General features: G+C 42.3%; 1 protein-coding gene across 1 annotated transcript in view; it reads left to right on the top strand.

Moving 5' to 3' along the window:
* The first annotated feature begins 893 nt into the window (after positions 1 to 893).
* Positions 894 to 14,815, top strand: part of LOC100566219 (uncharacterized) — a 36,178-nt gene continuing 22,256 nt past the window's right edge. The window contains exons 1-5 of the mRNA XM_062969302.1: positions 894 to 1,041; positions 4,007 to 4,888; positions 6,527 to 6,653; positions 8,842 to 8,921; positions 11,562 to 11,691. Of these exons, the coding sequence (XP_062825372.1) occupies positions 4,232 to 4,888; positions 6,527 to 6,653; positions 8,842 to 8,921; positions 11,562 to 11,691 (994 nt within the window). The 5' untranslated portion in view covers positions 894 to 1,041; positions 4,007 to 4,231. The remainder of the gene's footprint in view (positions 1,042 to 4,006; positions 4,889 to 6,526; positions 6,654 to 8,841; positions 8,922 to 11,561; positions 11,692 to 14,815) is intronic.

The following is a 14,815-nucleotide window of genomic DNA, read 5'->3' on the forward strand; positions in this document are numbered from 1 at the left end:
AATTTGTGGTGTCAACGTAGCGACTTCTGAGAACACTTCACTGCTTCCAGTTTCCTGATTTCACCAAGCCAAGTGTCCTGTTCCAAGCTGCGACTCCCGATTTAATCCGGAGTAAATTCACGTCCTTGCCTTGTTCCTGAATCCAGATTGCTTTTAGCTTCGTCTTCTGCCTGCCTTGATATCCAAGTCTTCCTAGTGACTTTGGACCTTGTTATTCACTCCTGCTTTCTTGTTGTTTTTCCCCGCTCAAGAACTTCCCAACAGTTTTGAGCGTTGTTGTATGTCTTTCGGGCTGTGTGACCATGTTCCAGAAGTATTCTCTCCTGACGTTGTACATGGAAATATCGGTAGTAATAAAAAATCTTGATAGGATTCACAGTTTGTCTGGTTATGCTGGTTTATGATGACAACTACTGTACAGTATATAATAAATGTTCATTTTTTTGGTTCAACAATAAATGTGAATTCTTCTTCACGGAAAAATAAGACATCCCCTGAAAATAAGACCTAGAGCATCTTTGGGAGCAAAAATTAATATAAGACACTGTCTTATTTTTGGGGAAACACAGTACCATTATTTCCATGTACAATACTCTGTGGTATGTACATTTACCGATCCTGCATGCTCTGGTGTTCTGTTTGGCAGGCATGCTTCCAAACACAAACTTTGCTAGGTCTTACTTTTGGGGGAGGCCTTATATTTAGCAATTCATCAAAACCTCTGCTAGGTCTTATTTTCTGGGGATGTCTTATTTTAGGGGAAACAGGGTACTACACTTAGTCAGAAAAAAAAATGAAATTCACAGATGTAGAGTGGGTGAACACCTGGAAAGAAGATGGAAAGGAAGCCATAGGCAAATGAGAAGCGTGGCTGGGCTGCAGGCTGGGAAGGGTTAATATCCCTGAAAGTGGGAGGAATTGGAGAAGGAGGCGGAGAAGTCCAGAGAGAAGGAAGGAAGGAAGAAGGAAGGAAGGAAGGCCTCTCTTTCCTTTGAGCCTTGGAGGGAATTTCTCTTTGCACCAAACGGGCTGAACCACGAGGTGAGCCACAAAAAGGCCTGGAGAGGGGAGAGGCAGGGGGGTTTCTTTAAAAGGATCTAGGGCAAAGGGGGGAAGAGGGGCCTCTTCAGATCCCCCCCCCCCCAAAAATAAAGGACAGAGGCTTGCCCTTGGAAAGAGGGGGGCTGCTCTTTTCTGTGGGCTCCAACTCCCCTAATTTCCCAGGGAAAGGGACTCTGAAAGTTGCAAGAAAACACTCCTGGGAATTGCAGTCTCCCCCAAAGTTGCAGTCTCCCCCCCTTTTGGCTGGGGGATTCTGGGAGTTAGGGTTCATCCATATAGATGTGGTCCAACAAGCAAAATATCCATTAAAGCATCCTGTGAGTTTTCTGGGCTGTATGGCCATGTCCCAGAAGCATTCTTACCTGACGTTTCGCCCACATCTATGGCAGGCATCCTCAGAGGTTGTGAGGCCTGTTGGAAACTAGGCACGGTGGGTTTATATATCTGCCAAGGGTGGGAGAAAGAACTCTTGACTGTTTGAGGCAACTGTGAATGTTGCAATTGGCCAGCTTGATTAGCATTGAATAGCCATGCAGCTTCAAAGCCTAGCTGCTTTCTGCCTGGGGGAATCCTTTGTTGGGAGGTGTTAGCTGGCTCTGATTATTTTCTGTCTGGAATTCTCCTGTTTTTTATTTACTGTCCTGATTTTAGAGTTTTGTAATACTGGTAGCCAGATTTTGTTCCTTTTCATGGTTTCCTCCTTTCTGTTGGAATTGTCCACATGTCTGTGGATTTCAGTGGCTTCTCTGTGTCTTCTGACATGGTGGTTGTGAGTGTGGTCCAGCATTTCTGTGTTCTCAGATAATATGCTGTGTCCAGGTTGGTTCCTCAGGTGCTCTGCTATGGCTGACTTCTCTGATTGAGTGGGTCTGCAGTGCCTTTCATGTTCCTTGATTTGTGTTTGGGCAATGCTACGTTTGGTGGTCTCTATGTAGGCTTGTCCACAGCTGAATGGAATATGGTAGACTCCTGCAGAGGTGAGAAGATCCCTCTTGTAATTTGTGTTTCTTCATCAGCCTCCCTAAACGGTCAGAAGTTCCCTTTTCCTCTGTGTGGATCTTTGTCTTTTCTCTCAAAAAGTCCAGTTTAGGTGGTTCAGGCAGGAAACAACCAGGCTTTGAAGCTGTCAGGCTATTCAATGCTAACCAAGTCAGCCAATTGCAACATTCACACTTGCCTCAGGCAGATAAGAGTTCTGTCTCCCACCCTGGACAGATATAAACCCCACTAGATTAGTTTTCAATAGACCTCACAACCTCTGGGGATGCCTACCATAGATGTGGGTGAAACATCAGGAGAGAATGCTTCTGGAACATGGCCAGAAAGCCACTCATAGCAACCCTTCAAAAACTTTGTTTTTGCGGGACATCCCGCAGCACATTCTGCTATCGTTTTTCAATGAATATCTCATCGAGTCTCAACCAACTCAACACAGTTTCTGGCAGCTGCAAAATTGAAAGTTTCTGGAGTAGAACAACTACTGTACTTTCAAAGGAAGTACCGCACAATTAAACAAGAAAGAACAACAGGAACAGATTTTTTTTTGCCAAATTTTGTTACATACTGTAATATAATAATAATAATAATTTTATTACATACTTTTATTGTTATCATTATGCCATGGCAGTTCAAGTGATGTCAAACAGCGTTGATTCTACAATGCTTGCTCCCGCCGCCTTCACAATCGCGGTTGGTGGGGACAAGAGAAAGGTTTTCTCCATTGTGGCCCCCCAGCTCTAAGAACTCTCTCCCCAGGGAGATTAGACAAGCCCCCACCCTTCTAATTTTTAGGAAGAGCCTGAAAACTTGGCTCTTCAAACAGGCCCTTGGGGAGTGATTTTCACCCTTATGTTTAGGGCTTTTCCATTGATTAACAGCATCTCTGTTGCACTTCATTCCATTCCTTTGTTGGAATAGTTTTTGGTTTACCTCATCCCAAGCCCTCTCATGATACAGTAGAGTCTCACTTATCCAACATAAACAGGCCGGCAGAATGTTGGATAAGCGAATATGTTGGATAATAAGGAGAGATTAAGAAAAAGCCTATTAAACATCAAAATAGGTTATGATTTTACAAATTAAGCACCAAAACATCATGTTATACAATAAATTTGACAGAAAAAGTAGTTCATTACACATTAATGCTATGTAGTATTTACTGTATTTATGAATTTAGCACCAAAATATCACGATGCATTGAAAAGATTGACTACAAAAATGCATTGGATAATCCAGAACGTTGGATAAGTGAGACTCTACTGTAATACTTGCGGGTTACTTACATTCCCTATTATATACACTTTCTTCTGTCCCGGTTTGTTTTATGAGCTTCCCAGGTTTTTATCTAATGATGTTTTATTGTATATGTAATTTTAATATGTTTTACAGTCTTGTTTTTACATTGTCGTGTTTTTATATTGCTTGTAACTATTTGGGGTTGGCCCCATGTAAGCCGCCCCAAGTCCCTTCGGGGAGATGGAGGCGGGGTATAAAAATAAAATTATTATTATTATTATACAGTCAAGTCTCACTTATCCAACATAAACGGACTGGCAGAATGTTGGATAGGCGAATAAGTTGGATAATAAGGAGGCATTAAGGAAAAGCCTATTAAACATCAAGTTAGGTTATGATTTTACAAATTAAGCACCAAAACATCATGTTAGACAACAAATTTGGCAGAAAAAGTAGTTCAATATGCAGTAATGTTATGTTGTAATTACTGTATTTACGAATTTAGCACCAAAATATCACGATATATTGAAAACATTGACTAAAAAAAATGGCTTGGATTATCCAGAGGCTTGGATAAACGAGGCTTGGATTAGTGAGACTCTACTGTAATAATAATAATGATGTTATTATTATGCCATGGCAGTGTAAGTGGTGTCAAACGGCATTAATTCTACAGTGCACCTCCTCTCTCTTTCTTTTTATTTGACAGAAGAGCACTGTCTTTCTCTCCTGGTCTGGTGGCAAGGCCTTTCTCGATAGCCGAAGGAACCCACCAACTCCGAGTCGTTCCATAAAAGGAGCCATTGCTTCAATTCTTCCAAATTTCTACCAAGGCAGAGTTTGAGAAGAAACCTATTTTGCCAGGAAACTCGGTAGCCCAAAGGACCGTTGCTTGCTGCTTGCTTTTGTGTGCAAAGAAGCCCATGCTAGAACAATGAAGGAGCCAGAACCATCAACCCTGGAAGCAGAAACCAGCAGTATCATTGAGGTGGAAAATGTGGCCGAACTACCCAAGGGAAGAGTATTGCAAGGTGAGAAATTGGACCCTTTCAGAACCGGGGAACAATGCTGGAAAAGTCATGCGCCGGAGTTTCTGAGGACACGGCAACCTGTTCTCCCAGCGATGGAAGAGATGCCCCCGTGGGATGACACCAAGGCCTTCCTGGCCTCCTTCGAGCAAGTGGCCAAAGCCTGTCGGTGGCCAAAGGAAGAGTGGGCGGCCCGTCTTTTGCCGTCATTGAGCGGGGAAGCAGAGCAGGCCTTTCAGAGCCTGGAAGCCAGCGAGAGGCAGGATTACGGGAAGCTGAAGGCGGCGATCTTGAGAGCGGAGGGCCAGAGAATGGAGGCTCAGCGTCAACACTTCCGGCACTTCCGCTGCCAGAGGGTTGAAGACCCTCGAAGGATTTACAGCCAAGTCCAGGAGCTTTGCAGTCGGTGGCTGAAGCCGGAGAGACGCAGCAAGGAGCAGATCCTGGAGCTGCTGGTCCTGGAGCAATTCCTGGCCAGTCTTCCCCAAGACCTGCAAGGATGGATCCGAGACGGAGGACCCGATACCTGCTCCCAGGCCGTGGCCTTAGTGGAGGACTTCTTGGTGAGCCTGATAAGAGGGGATAGGGCATGTGATGTTTATGTATTGAATTTGTAATGTGTGTTGGGAAGGGTTCCAGGGGTGTCAGGGAGCAGTCAGACAAAAGAGTTAGACTTTGCATCCCAGCTCCTGAACCCAGTCCAGGGAATTCCAGTAGACACAACGTCCCTATCATCACTACATCTATCTACCCATAGTGAAGTAGGATCTACTTATGGGTGCATCTACGCCAGTGGTTCTCAATCTGTGGGTACCCAGATGTTTTGGCCTCAACTCCTAGAAATCCTAACAGCTAGTAAATTTGCTAGGCTTTCTGGGAGCTGTAAGCCAAAATACATGGGGACCCACAGGTTGGGAACCACTGATCTACACTTTGGAATTACTGTATATATTTGAGTATAGGCCTAGTTTTTCAGACCTTTTTTTAAGACTGAAAAAGCCCCCCTCGGCTTACACTCAGGTGAGGGTTCTGGTTGGCTTATATTTGGGTCAGCTTATACTTGAGATTATATGGTACATTTATTATTTTTCTCTATTATTGTTGCTACTATTACATTTATTTTACTCTATTTTTATTATTAATAATAATACATTTATTATTTCACTCTCATCTTATTATTATTATTGCATTCATTATTTTGCTCTATTATTACATGTATTATTTTCCTGTATTATTTATTATTATTATTATTATTACATGTATTATTTTACTCTATTTTTACTATATTATTATTAAAAGGATACATAAGCACATTTACATTGAAGAAGTTGACTATAGAGTCACACTGGAGGACCGAGGGATTTCTAGAGAGAGCGATTTTATTCAAATCAATGAATAATCAAATCTGCAAAAATCAAAACTGCAAATGTAGAGGGACGACTGTGCCCTTTCCCTAAGCATTATGCATTTTACTTAATGGAATCGGGTTCAGCACATGCCATTGAGAGTACTAGTCTTGACTAAGTGCTATCCATTCTCTCCATTTTTTGCCATAGAGTGCATCCGGTTTTATTTTTAAGACCTATCGTTTATTACTGAATCGTTTGTGTCAGCTACCAATACTATCAGAAAGTTTTTGCCTTGGCTCTCCAGTTTGATTTATTTTAATCCAGTATAAACTGGAGCCCTCAGTGACGCAGCGTGTTAAAGCGCTGAGCTGCTGAATTTGCAGACCGAAAGATCGCAGGTTCGAATCCGGGGAGCGGAGGGAGTGCCTGCTGTTAGCCCCAGCTTCTGCCAACCTAGCAGTTCGAAGACATGCAAATGTGAGTAGATCAATAGGTACTTCTCCAGTGGGAAGGTAACAGCACTCCATGCCGTCATGCTGACCACATGACCTTGGAGGTGTCTACGGACAACGCCGGCTTTTTGGCTTAGAAATGGAAATGAGCACCAACCCCCAGAGTCAGACACGACTGGACTTAACGCCAGGGGAAAACTTTTACCTTTACCTTTACCTATAAACTGATATTTTGGTAGACCAGCGATAGTATTACCCAACTCTGCTTTTTTAAAATTCAGCAGTGGATAACACCTCCCTCGTATGAACCTCACTAAAAAGAAAAATATTGTAGATAATAGATGGAATTGCTTGTTCTGTCACATTTCCAGACATCAGGGGAACATTTCCTCTGTTTCAGAGGCCTTTGAAGGAGGAGGAGGAGGACACGGCCACGCTGGATTCAGGGGAGCAGCCCTTGAGGAATGCAGGGGAGGAGACCGTCAACGAAACCCCCCAAAACTGTGACATGGAGGTTGAGCTGCTTGGTAAGGATGCCATCAGCCAGGAGTTGTAGTTTTACAAGGTCTTTAGCCTTCTCTTTCAAAGCGTGCTGGTGTGGCACCAAACTCCAACTGCTAGGATTCCAGAGTGCAGTGGAATCTCCTTCTTTGGAGGCTTTTCAACAGAGTCTGGATGTCCATCTGTCAGGGGTGCTTTGATTGTGCTTTTTCTGCATTGGACTAGATGGACCTTGAGGTCTCAAATTCTACAGTAGACTCGGTTAACTGGGATTCTTTCAATGGTTTTGGTCTGAACTGGTTTCTCTTTCATAAAATAGATCTGAATTTCAAGCATTTACTGAGCAGCTGAGTTTATTCTGTTTCAGTCTTACAGCTCATGTTATCCGCACAGCTTATTCCAGCCATTTTGCAGAGAATATTAATTTTAAAGTTTATTCTTCTCCTCTTCCTCTTCTTAATCCTCCTCGTCCTCCTCTTCTTCCTCTTCCTCCTCTTTCTCTTCTGCTTCTTCCTCTTCTACTTCTTCCTCTTCCTCCTCCTCTTCCCCTTCCTTTTCTTCTTTCTCCTCTTCCTTCAGTTCTTCCTCCTCTTTCTCTTCTTTCTTGTCCTCTTCCTTCTCTTCCTCTTCTGCTTCTTCCTCCTGTTCTTCTTCCTCTTCTTCCTCTTCCTTCTCTTTCTCTTCTGCTTCCTCATCCTTCTATTCCTCTTCTGCTTCTCCTCCTTTTCCTCATCTTCTTCCTCTTCCTTCGCTTCCTCTTTTGCTTCCTCCTCCTCTTCCTTTTTCTTCTTCCTCTTCCTTCTCTTCCTCTTCTGCTTCTTCCTCCTGTTCTTCTTCCTCCTCTTCCTTCCTTTTTTCTTCCTCTTCCTTCTCTTCCTCTTCTGCTTCCTCATCTTCTTCCTCTCCCTTATCTTCCTCTTCTGCTTTTTCCTCTTTCTCTTCCTCCTGTTCTTTGTTTTCCTCTTCTCCTCTTTCTCTTATTCTTCCTTCTTTTCATCCTGTTCCTCTTCCTTCTCTTCCTTTTCTGCTTCCTCATCTTCTTCCTTCTCTTTCACTTGTGCTTCTTCCTCTTCCTTTCTTTTCCTCTTCCTCCTGTTCTTCTTCCTCGTCTTCCTCTTCTCCTCTTTCTCTTATTCTTCCTTCTCTTCATCCCTTCTTTTCCTTTTCTGCTTCTTCCCCTTCCTCTTCCTCCTCCTCTTCTTCCTCATCTTCCTCTTCCCCTTCTCTTTCACTTTCTCTTCTTTCTCTTCATCCTTTTCCCTCTTCTGCTTCTTCCTCTTCTTCCTCCTCCTCTTCCTCGTCTTCCTTTTCTTCTTCTGTATTTATTTCTATCCTGCTTTTAAAAGAGACCCAAAGAAGCCAACACTAACAACAATAGAATATGCAATTTAAAACCCAAAACAAACCTTAATGGATTACACATTGGAAGTATTAAAAATCAACAGTTTAAATAATATTTAAAAAACCTATTAACATACTGAAAACACTTTACTACCTTTCTCTCGGCACAGAACCCAAGAAGGATGGCAAAAATTTAGAATGATGTTCAGATAAAATGTACAGATGTTTATTAAAATGTCTACAATAGACTCTCAGCTAACCGAAATTCAAGCAACTGGAACTTTCAAGCAACCAGCAAAAATCGAAAAAAAATAGTTGCTGTGAGTGTTCCAGGCTGTATGGCTATTTTCCAGAAGCATTCTCTCCTAATGTTTCGCCCACATCTGTGGCAGGCACCCTCAGAAGTTGTGAGGTCTGTTGGAAACTAGGCATGTGGGGTTTATATGCCTAGTTTCCAACAGACCTCACAACCTCTGAGAATTCGTGCTGTAGATGTGGGTGAAATGTCAGGAGATAATGCTTCTGGAACATAGCCATACAGCCTAGAAAACTCACAGCGACCCAGTGATTCCGGTTATGAACACTTTCGACAACACATTGAAAAAATAATATTTGAAATTACAATAAAATAATTATTTTAGGAAAAATATCAGTTTGTCTAAAAGCAAATTATGGGGTATAGTATGAATTAGGCCTGATTTTAATCTTCTTCTTCTTCATTTGCGCAGTCGTTTCCAACACTTTGTGACCTCATGGACCATTCCACGCCAGAGATTTTAATAGTAACTCTCAAGCAACCCAAAACGACATTTATCTGGCACCTTCCAACTTACTGTAGTTCCTTTTCTGACATCTCTTTCCCATCCTTTGCAGGTGATGCAAACAAGCAGCCAGGTCTTCCAGGTTCAACTCTTGTCGAAGAACAAGGAGCGATGGAAACTGGGCCAAAAGAAGTACGTGCTCTTCCTGCTGGGATCAGATCACGGGGTATAATAAGGCCAGGACTATACTGAGGCCAGAGTTACCAACAGAGCCTCCCATGAGCCTTCTTTACGTAGTTTAGTCCCTTTAAATAAGAGCCCCACTCACAGTATATACTTGTAGTATTTCCCCCTGCCATTGCAATGTCCAATCGTGCATGTGTCAAACTCAAGGCTTGCAGGCTGAATCTGGTCTGCTATTTTATGTATCTCAGCAACAACAATTCTTTATTGATTAGTCACTTTTGACCATATCAAAACATGTAAAACATACAACATGTACACACTTACGCATACATACAATAAAACCATGTAAAGATACAAAACATCCTGACCTGCGGCCTAATAACCCGCTCCTAGACAAATACAGAGTAAAAAGGTTAAAATTAGTAATTTCCTAAGGTAAGGTTTGAACGAGGACAGGGGTAAGTAAAACAAGTGTCTTGTCCATAGTAAATTTTAAGTTTGGATTTTGTTAATGGCAATAATGTATCAGCTCTCAGCTTCCATCTTCTCACGAATGGCCAGCGTCTTTTGCATAAAAAGGGCCAGTTTTAAAATAGAGTTTTTATCTGAACCCTGTAGAAGGATATGAAATTTCTCCTTATTCTCTGAGTATGATTCTCCAGCAGAGGCTCTAAATAGAAAGATCAAATCCTGTTGTAATAGGGGCATTTTAAGAAAAAATGTTCTGAGTCCTCCACTTCTGCATCTACCTCACAACATCCACAGGTTCTCTTCGTATAGGGGATATTCTGATGTCTACCTAGCTTGGATTTAATGTTGAGCTGCTCAAATCTAGCCCGGGTAAAAAGTTTGCTAATATATAATGGAAGAGTCAAGAAGAGGTAGGTTACCATGCCCACATTGCATTTAAATTTGGCCAGGTATGGAGTGGCTCTTGCTTGCACTATGATCATAAGATTTTGTGCAGCAATGTCGAGGGGTCTTTGGTATACAATTGAGCACACTTTAGCCCCGAAATTTATTAGCTCATTTGAGGCAAAACGTATCTTACTAACCGTGTGACCGAGTCTGCTTAGCATTTTATATATCTCTCCAGAGCAGGCATGGGCAAACTTTGGCCCTCCGGGTGTTTTGGACTTCAACTCCCACAATTCCTAACAGCCGGTAGGCTGTTAGGAATTGTGGGAGTTGGAAGTCCAAATACCCGGAGGGCCAAAGTTTGCCCATGCCTGTTCCAGAGGCTGAACTTGCATTGAGATAAACCTCTTGCAAATATGATATCTGCCTTTAAAATGTCCTTTTCACCAGGACTGATACGTTTGGTGAAAGCAGCCTGCTAAGGAGGCCAAAGAAATACTCCCTGGACCTAAAATGTTGTCCCTGCTAGTTTGAGATATACCGTATATACTCGAGTATAAGCCAACACGAATATAAACAGAGGCACCTAATTTTACCACAAAAAAACCCCTGGGAAAACATTGACTCCAGTATAAGCCGAGATACCAATACAATTACATTAATTGAGGCATCAGTAGTTTAAATGTTTTTGAATCTTTACATCAAACTGTAATTTAGGATATGACTGTTCAACTCTGATTAAATCATTATTTTAATCTTCTTCAATGGAAATGTGCTTATGTATCCTTTTAATAATAATAGAGTGAAATAATACATGTAATAATAATAATAATAATAATAAATGTCCCCATCCCAGGGGACAGTCGCATTGACGAGCAGCAACAGGAAAAACTCAGCCACTATCAGGACCTCAAGATTGAGCTTCAAAGACTCTGGCAGAAACCAGTGCAAGTGGTCCCGGTGGTGATGGGCACACTGGGTGCCATGCCAAAAGATCTCAGCTGGCATTTGGAAACAATAGGCATTGACAAAATTATGATCTGCCAACTGCAAAAGGCCACCCTACTGGGATCTGCATGCATCATCTGAAAAAACATCACACAGTCCTAGACACTTGGGAAGTGTTCGACTTGTGATTTTGTGACACGAAATCTATCTTCTTGTTTGCTGTTTGCATATCTATCTTGTTTGCTGTGTCATAAAATATAATAAATGCAGTAAAATAATAAATGCAATAATAAATAGAGTAAAATAATAAATGTTTTAATAATAATAAAAATAGAGTAAAATAAATGTAAAAGTAACAATAATAGAGTAAAATAATAAATGTAATAATAATATTAATTAATAGAGTAAAATAATAAATGTAACAATTGCAATAATAATAGAGAAAAATAATAAATATACCATATATACTTGAGTATAAGCTGACCTGAATATAAGCCCACCAGGACCCTCACCTGAGTATAAGCCGAGGAGGGTTTTTTTTTCAGTCCTAAAAAGGGCTGAAAAACTAGGCTTCTACTCGAGTATATACAATAGTTTCTAGCCACATGGGATGTGTTTGTGGTTAAGCAGTTAAGAAGAAGTTAATAAGCAGAGCCAAAGGTTTTGGAAAACGGCAGGAACATGACTCCTTCCAGAGGATATCTTTCAGAAGTTACTTTTGGAGTGCAACATGTGCAAACTTATTTCTGGGAAAAGCAACTTTTCCCAAGCTCCGGACAGCGGAGATGCAAAAGAACCTGATGGATGAGGAGATGTGGTTTTATTTCTTCCCATTTGTAGAGCTCAGTGAAGCCCAACAATGCAAGAGGTGTGACATCGCATGCCGTGGTGCCAACTGTGTCTCAGCCCAAGGCACTGATCGCCTTCTGGCAAATCCAGCAGGAGAACTGGGGGAAGGCCATTGGTTTTGGTAAGTATCTCTTTTACCAACACAAATGTCACCAAGGGCTCATCTACACAAGCCACAAAAACTGGGGCTAGTCTGGAGGCACAGGGCTCCTAAGGTGTCAACAAAGGAGCCCAGCAATGGCCAGGATCTCTTTCAGCTGCCACTGCAACAAATAGTCCTTGCCATGAAGGAACACACAATCAAAGCACTCCTGACAGATGGCCATCCAGTCTCTGCTTAAAAACCCAGAGAATGAACCTCCACTACATTCCCAGGAAGCATATTCTACTCTGGAACAGTTCTTTCTAATGTGTTGTTGAAGGCTTTCATGGCCGGGATCACAGGGTTGTTGTATGTTTTCCGGGCTGTATGGCCGTGTTCCAGAAGTATTCTCTCCTGACGTTTCGCCCACATCTATGGCAGGCATCCTCAGAGGTTGTGAGGTATGGATAAACTAAGCAAGGAAGGTTAATATATATCTGTGGAAAGTCCAGGGTGAGAGAAGAACTCTTGTCAGTTGGAGGCCAGTGTGAATGTTGTAATTAATCGCCTTAATTAGCATTGAATAGCTTCATCTCCTGGCTTCTTCCTGCCTGGGGGGGGGGATCCTTTGTTCAGAGTCGTTAGCTGCCCCTGATTGATTCATGTCTGGAACTCCTCTGTTTTCAGAGTGTTGCTTCTTATTTACTGTTCTGATTTTTGAGTTTTTTTTAATACTGGTAGCCAGGTTTTGTTCATTTTCATGGTTTCCTCCTTTCTGTTGAAGTTGTCCACATGCTTGTGGATTTCAATGGCTTCTCTGTGTAAGCCATTGAAGAAGCCATTACAGCTTGTTGGAAAAATGGGAATCACAGATTTAACTGGTCTGTTGTCACTGAGAGGATGGTGGTACTGGTCAATGTGAACACTGGTCTGGATTGAATTAGAATTACTTCAACTCTCTGTACTGACTTGAAGTGCAGTGCTTAGAGTTTTGAGACAACTCAGGGGAACATGACTCCTTCCAGAGGATATCTTTCAGAAGTTACTTTTGGAGTGCAACACGTGCAAACCTATTTCTGGGACTATAGTATACATTAACCTTTGTTAATGTATACTATAGGTCTGACTGTATCTGTCAGACTCTGGAAGATCTTGGAGTTAAAATCAAGCTCACAGCAATAATTCACTGGAGACAAGTTCTTTATTCCTTCTTGCCACAATCCTTAAAAAGACAGTTCTAAAGTTTTCTCACTCAAACCTCCGTTATATATCAGCCCCAACTTCCATCTGCCCTTTAGTGGGCTAATGCTGTGCCCACAGTCTGATAACTGCAGTTTCAATTTCAGGGTTGTTGTATGTTTCCCGGTGTGATGACCCATGGGCCTTGTAGTCCTGCTCATGACATTGTGATGCCTGATGAAGAAGAAAACTTGGGTTTTTTACCTTCCCAGTCAGAACTGGATTCTTCCCAGACAGATTCTTCCCAGCCAGATCTGGGAACCTTGCACCTGCAAGAGGGTTATGTTCCAGAAGTATGTCAAACAAACACTGAGGCTACATCTCCTGTGTTTTCTCGCCATGAGTTTTGTAAACAACAGAGAGGTTTGGAAGCGGCCTCGCGCAGGAGTGCTAGAATAATTGCTAAGAATTTAGCCAATTAAGCCTGCTTTCCATGAGAATCTTTAAGGAGTCAAACATCTGGTCTCAGAGATTAGCTTTCGTTTCTGGTTCCCAGAGAACTGCTCTCGGCGGGAAAGTTAGACTCTATATAGGTGTTTTACCCGCGGAGTAACTTTGCGGAGTCAATTCGTCAGCCTCCGGAGCGAGTTGTGTCTGAACAGCGCGCTCCGTTTCAAGCCTCGTTCCTGCTCAAGCCTTGTCCTTGTTTCCAGCCTTCGCTCCTGTTTCCCAGCCTTTGTTTACCTACGGACCTTGCCTTGTTTCCCAGGACTAAACCTTGCCTTGTTTCACGGATTTTACCAAGTTATTCCACGGACCTTGTTCTTGTTCCTCGTTACCTTGTTCCACGATTCAAGCCTTGTTTCAAGTATCAAGTTATTTCCTAGCCTTGCTCAAGTTCATGGACTAAAGGACCTTGTCATCTCCCCTCACTTTGCCTGGCAAAGTGAGTGTTTCGGTTATTGGATTACAACTTTGGACCTTAATATTTCATATTGGACATTGTTTCCTTGGACTAATTTTGACCTTTCCTGAAAGGTCTGCTTCTGGACTAACTTTTACATTTGCTTTTATTAACTTTATATATTTCCTTAATAAAGATATTAGATAGAATCTGGCCTCTGCGTATGGTTATTGGTGCTCTGTAGCCTGGGTCGTGACACCCGGGCTATATGGCCATGTTCCAGAAGTATTTTCTCCTGACATTTCACCCACATCTATGGCAGGCATCCTCAGAGGTTTCCTCACAACCTCTGAGGATGCCTGCTATAGATGTGGGCGAAATGTCAGAAGAAAATACTTCTGGAACATGGCCATATAGCCTGGAAAACATACAACAACCCTGTGATCCCAGCCATGAAAGCCTTCGACAACACAGTTTCAAATTCCTTTACAAACCAGAGGCTGTTTCCAGCCTCTCTTCCCCCACCTCGCTTCTTTATGTCAGAGAACCAAAGCAGCCAGTCCCAGGCTGATACGGTGATCCTGACAGTATCTGCCCAGGTAAAGGTTTCTCCTGACGTTAAGTCCAGTCATGACCAACTCTGGGGGTTGGTGCTCATCTCCATTTCTAAGCTGAAGAGGCGACGTTGTCTGTAGACACCTCCAAGGTCATGTGGCCGGCATGACTGCATGGAGCGCCGTTACCTTCCCGCCGGAGCAGTACCTATTGATCTACTCACATTTACATGTTTTCAAACTGCTAGGTTGGCAGGATCTGCCCAGGTAGGACATGGAAATAGGATGAACCCTGAAACTTAGCACCAAAGCAAACAAATAACTTTAGCCTAAAGGTCCACCCATATGTGCTTTCAGTCCACCCTTCTCACAGCATGTTATGTTATGTTATGTTATGTTATGTTTTGTTATGTTATGCAGGCAGAGATAAAGTGCACATGAATAATATCTAATACATATATGGTAATTTTTATCAGAGATCTGCTTGGCCATCATAGAATGTATTTAAAAATTTTTTGTTGTTTAT

This window comes from Anolis carolinensis, chromosome 2 (assembly GCF_035594765.1).
Source record: "Anolis carolinensis isolate JA03-04 chromosome 2, rAnoCar3.1.pri, whole genome shotgun sequence".
In the NCBI taxonomy this organism is placed as follows: Eukaryota; Metazoa; Chordata; class Lepidosauria; order Squamata; family Dactyloidae; genus Anolis; species Anolis carolinensis.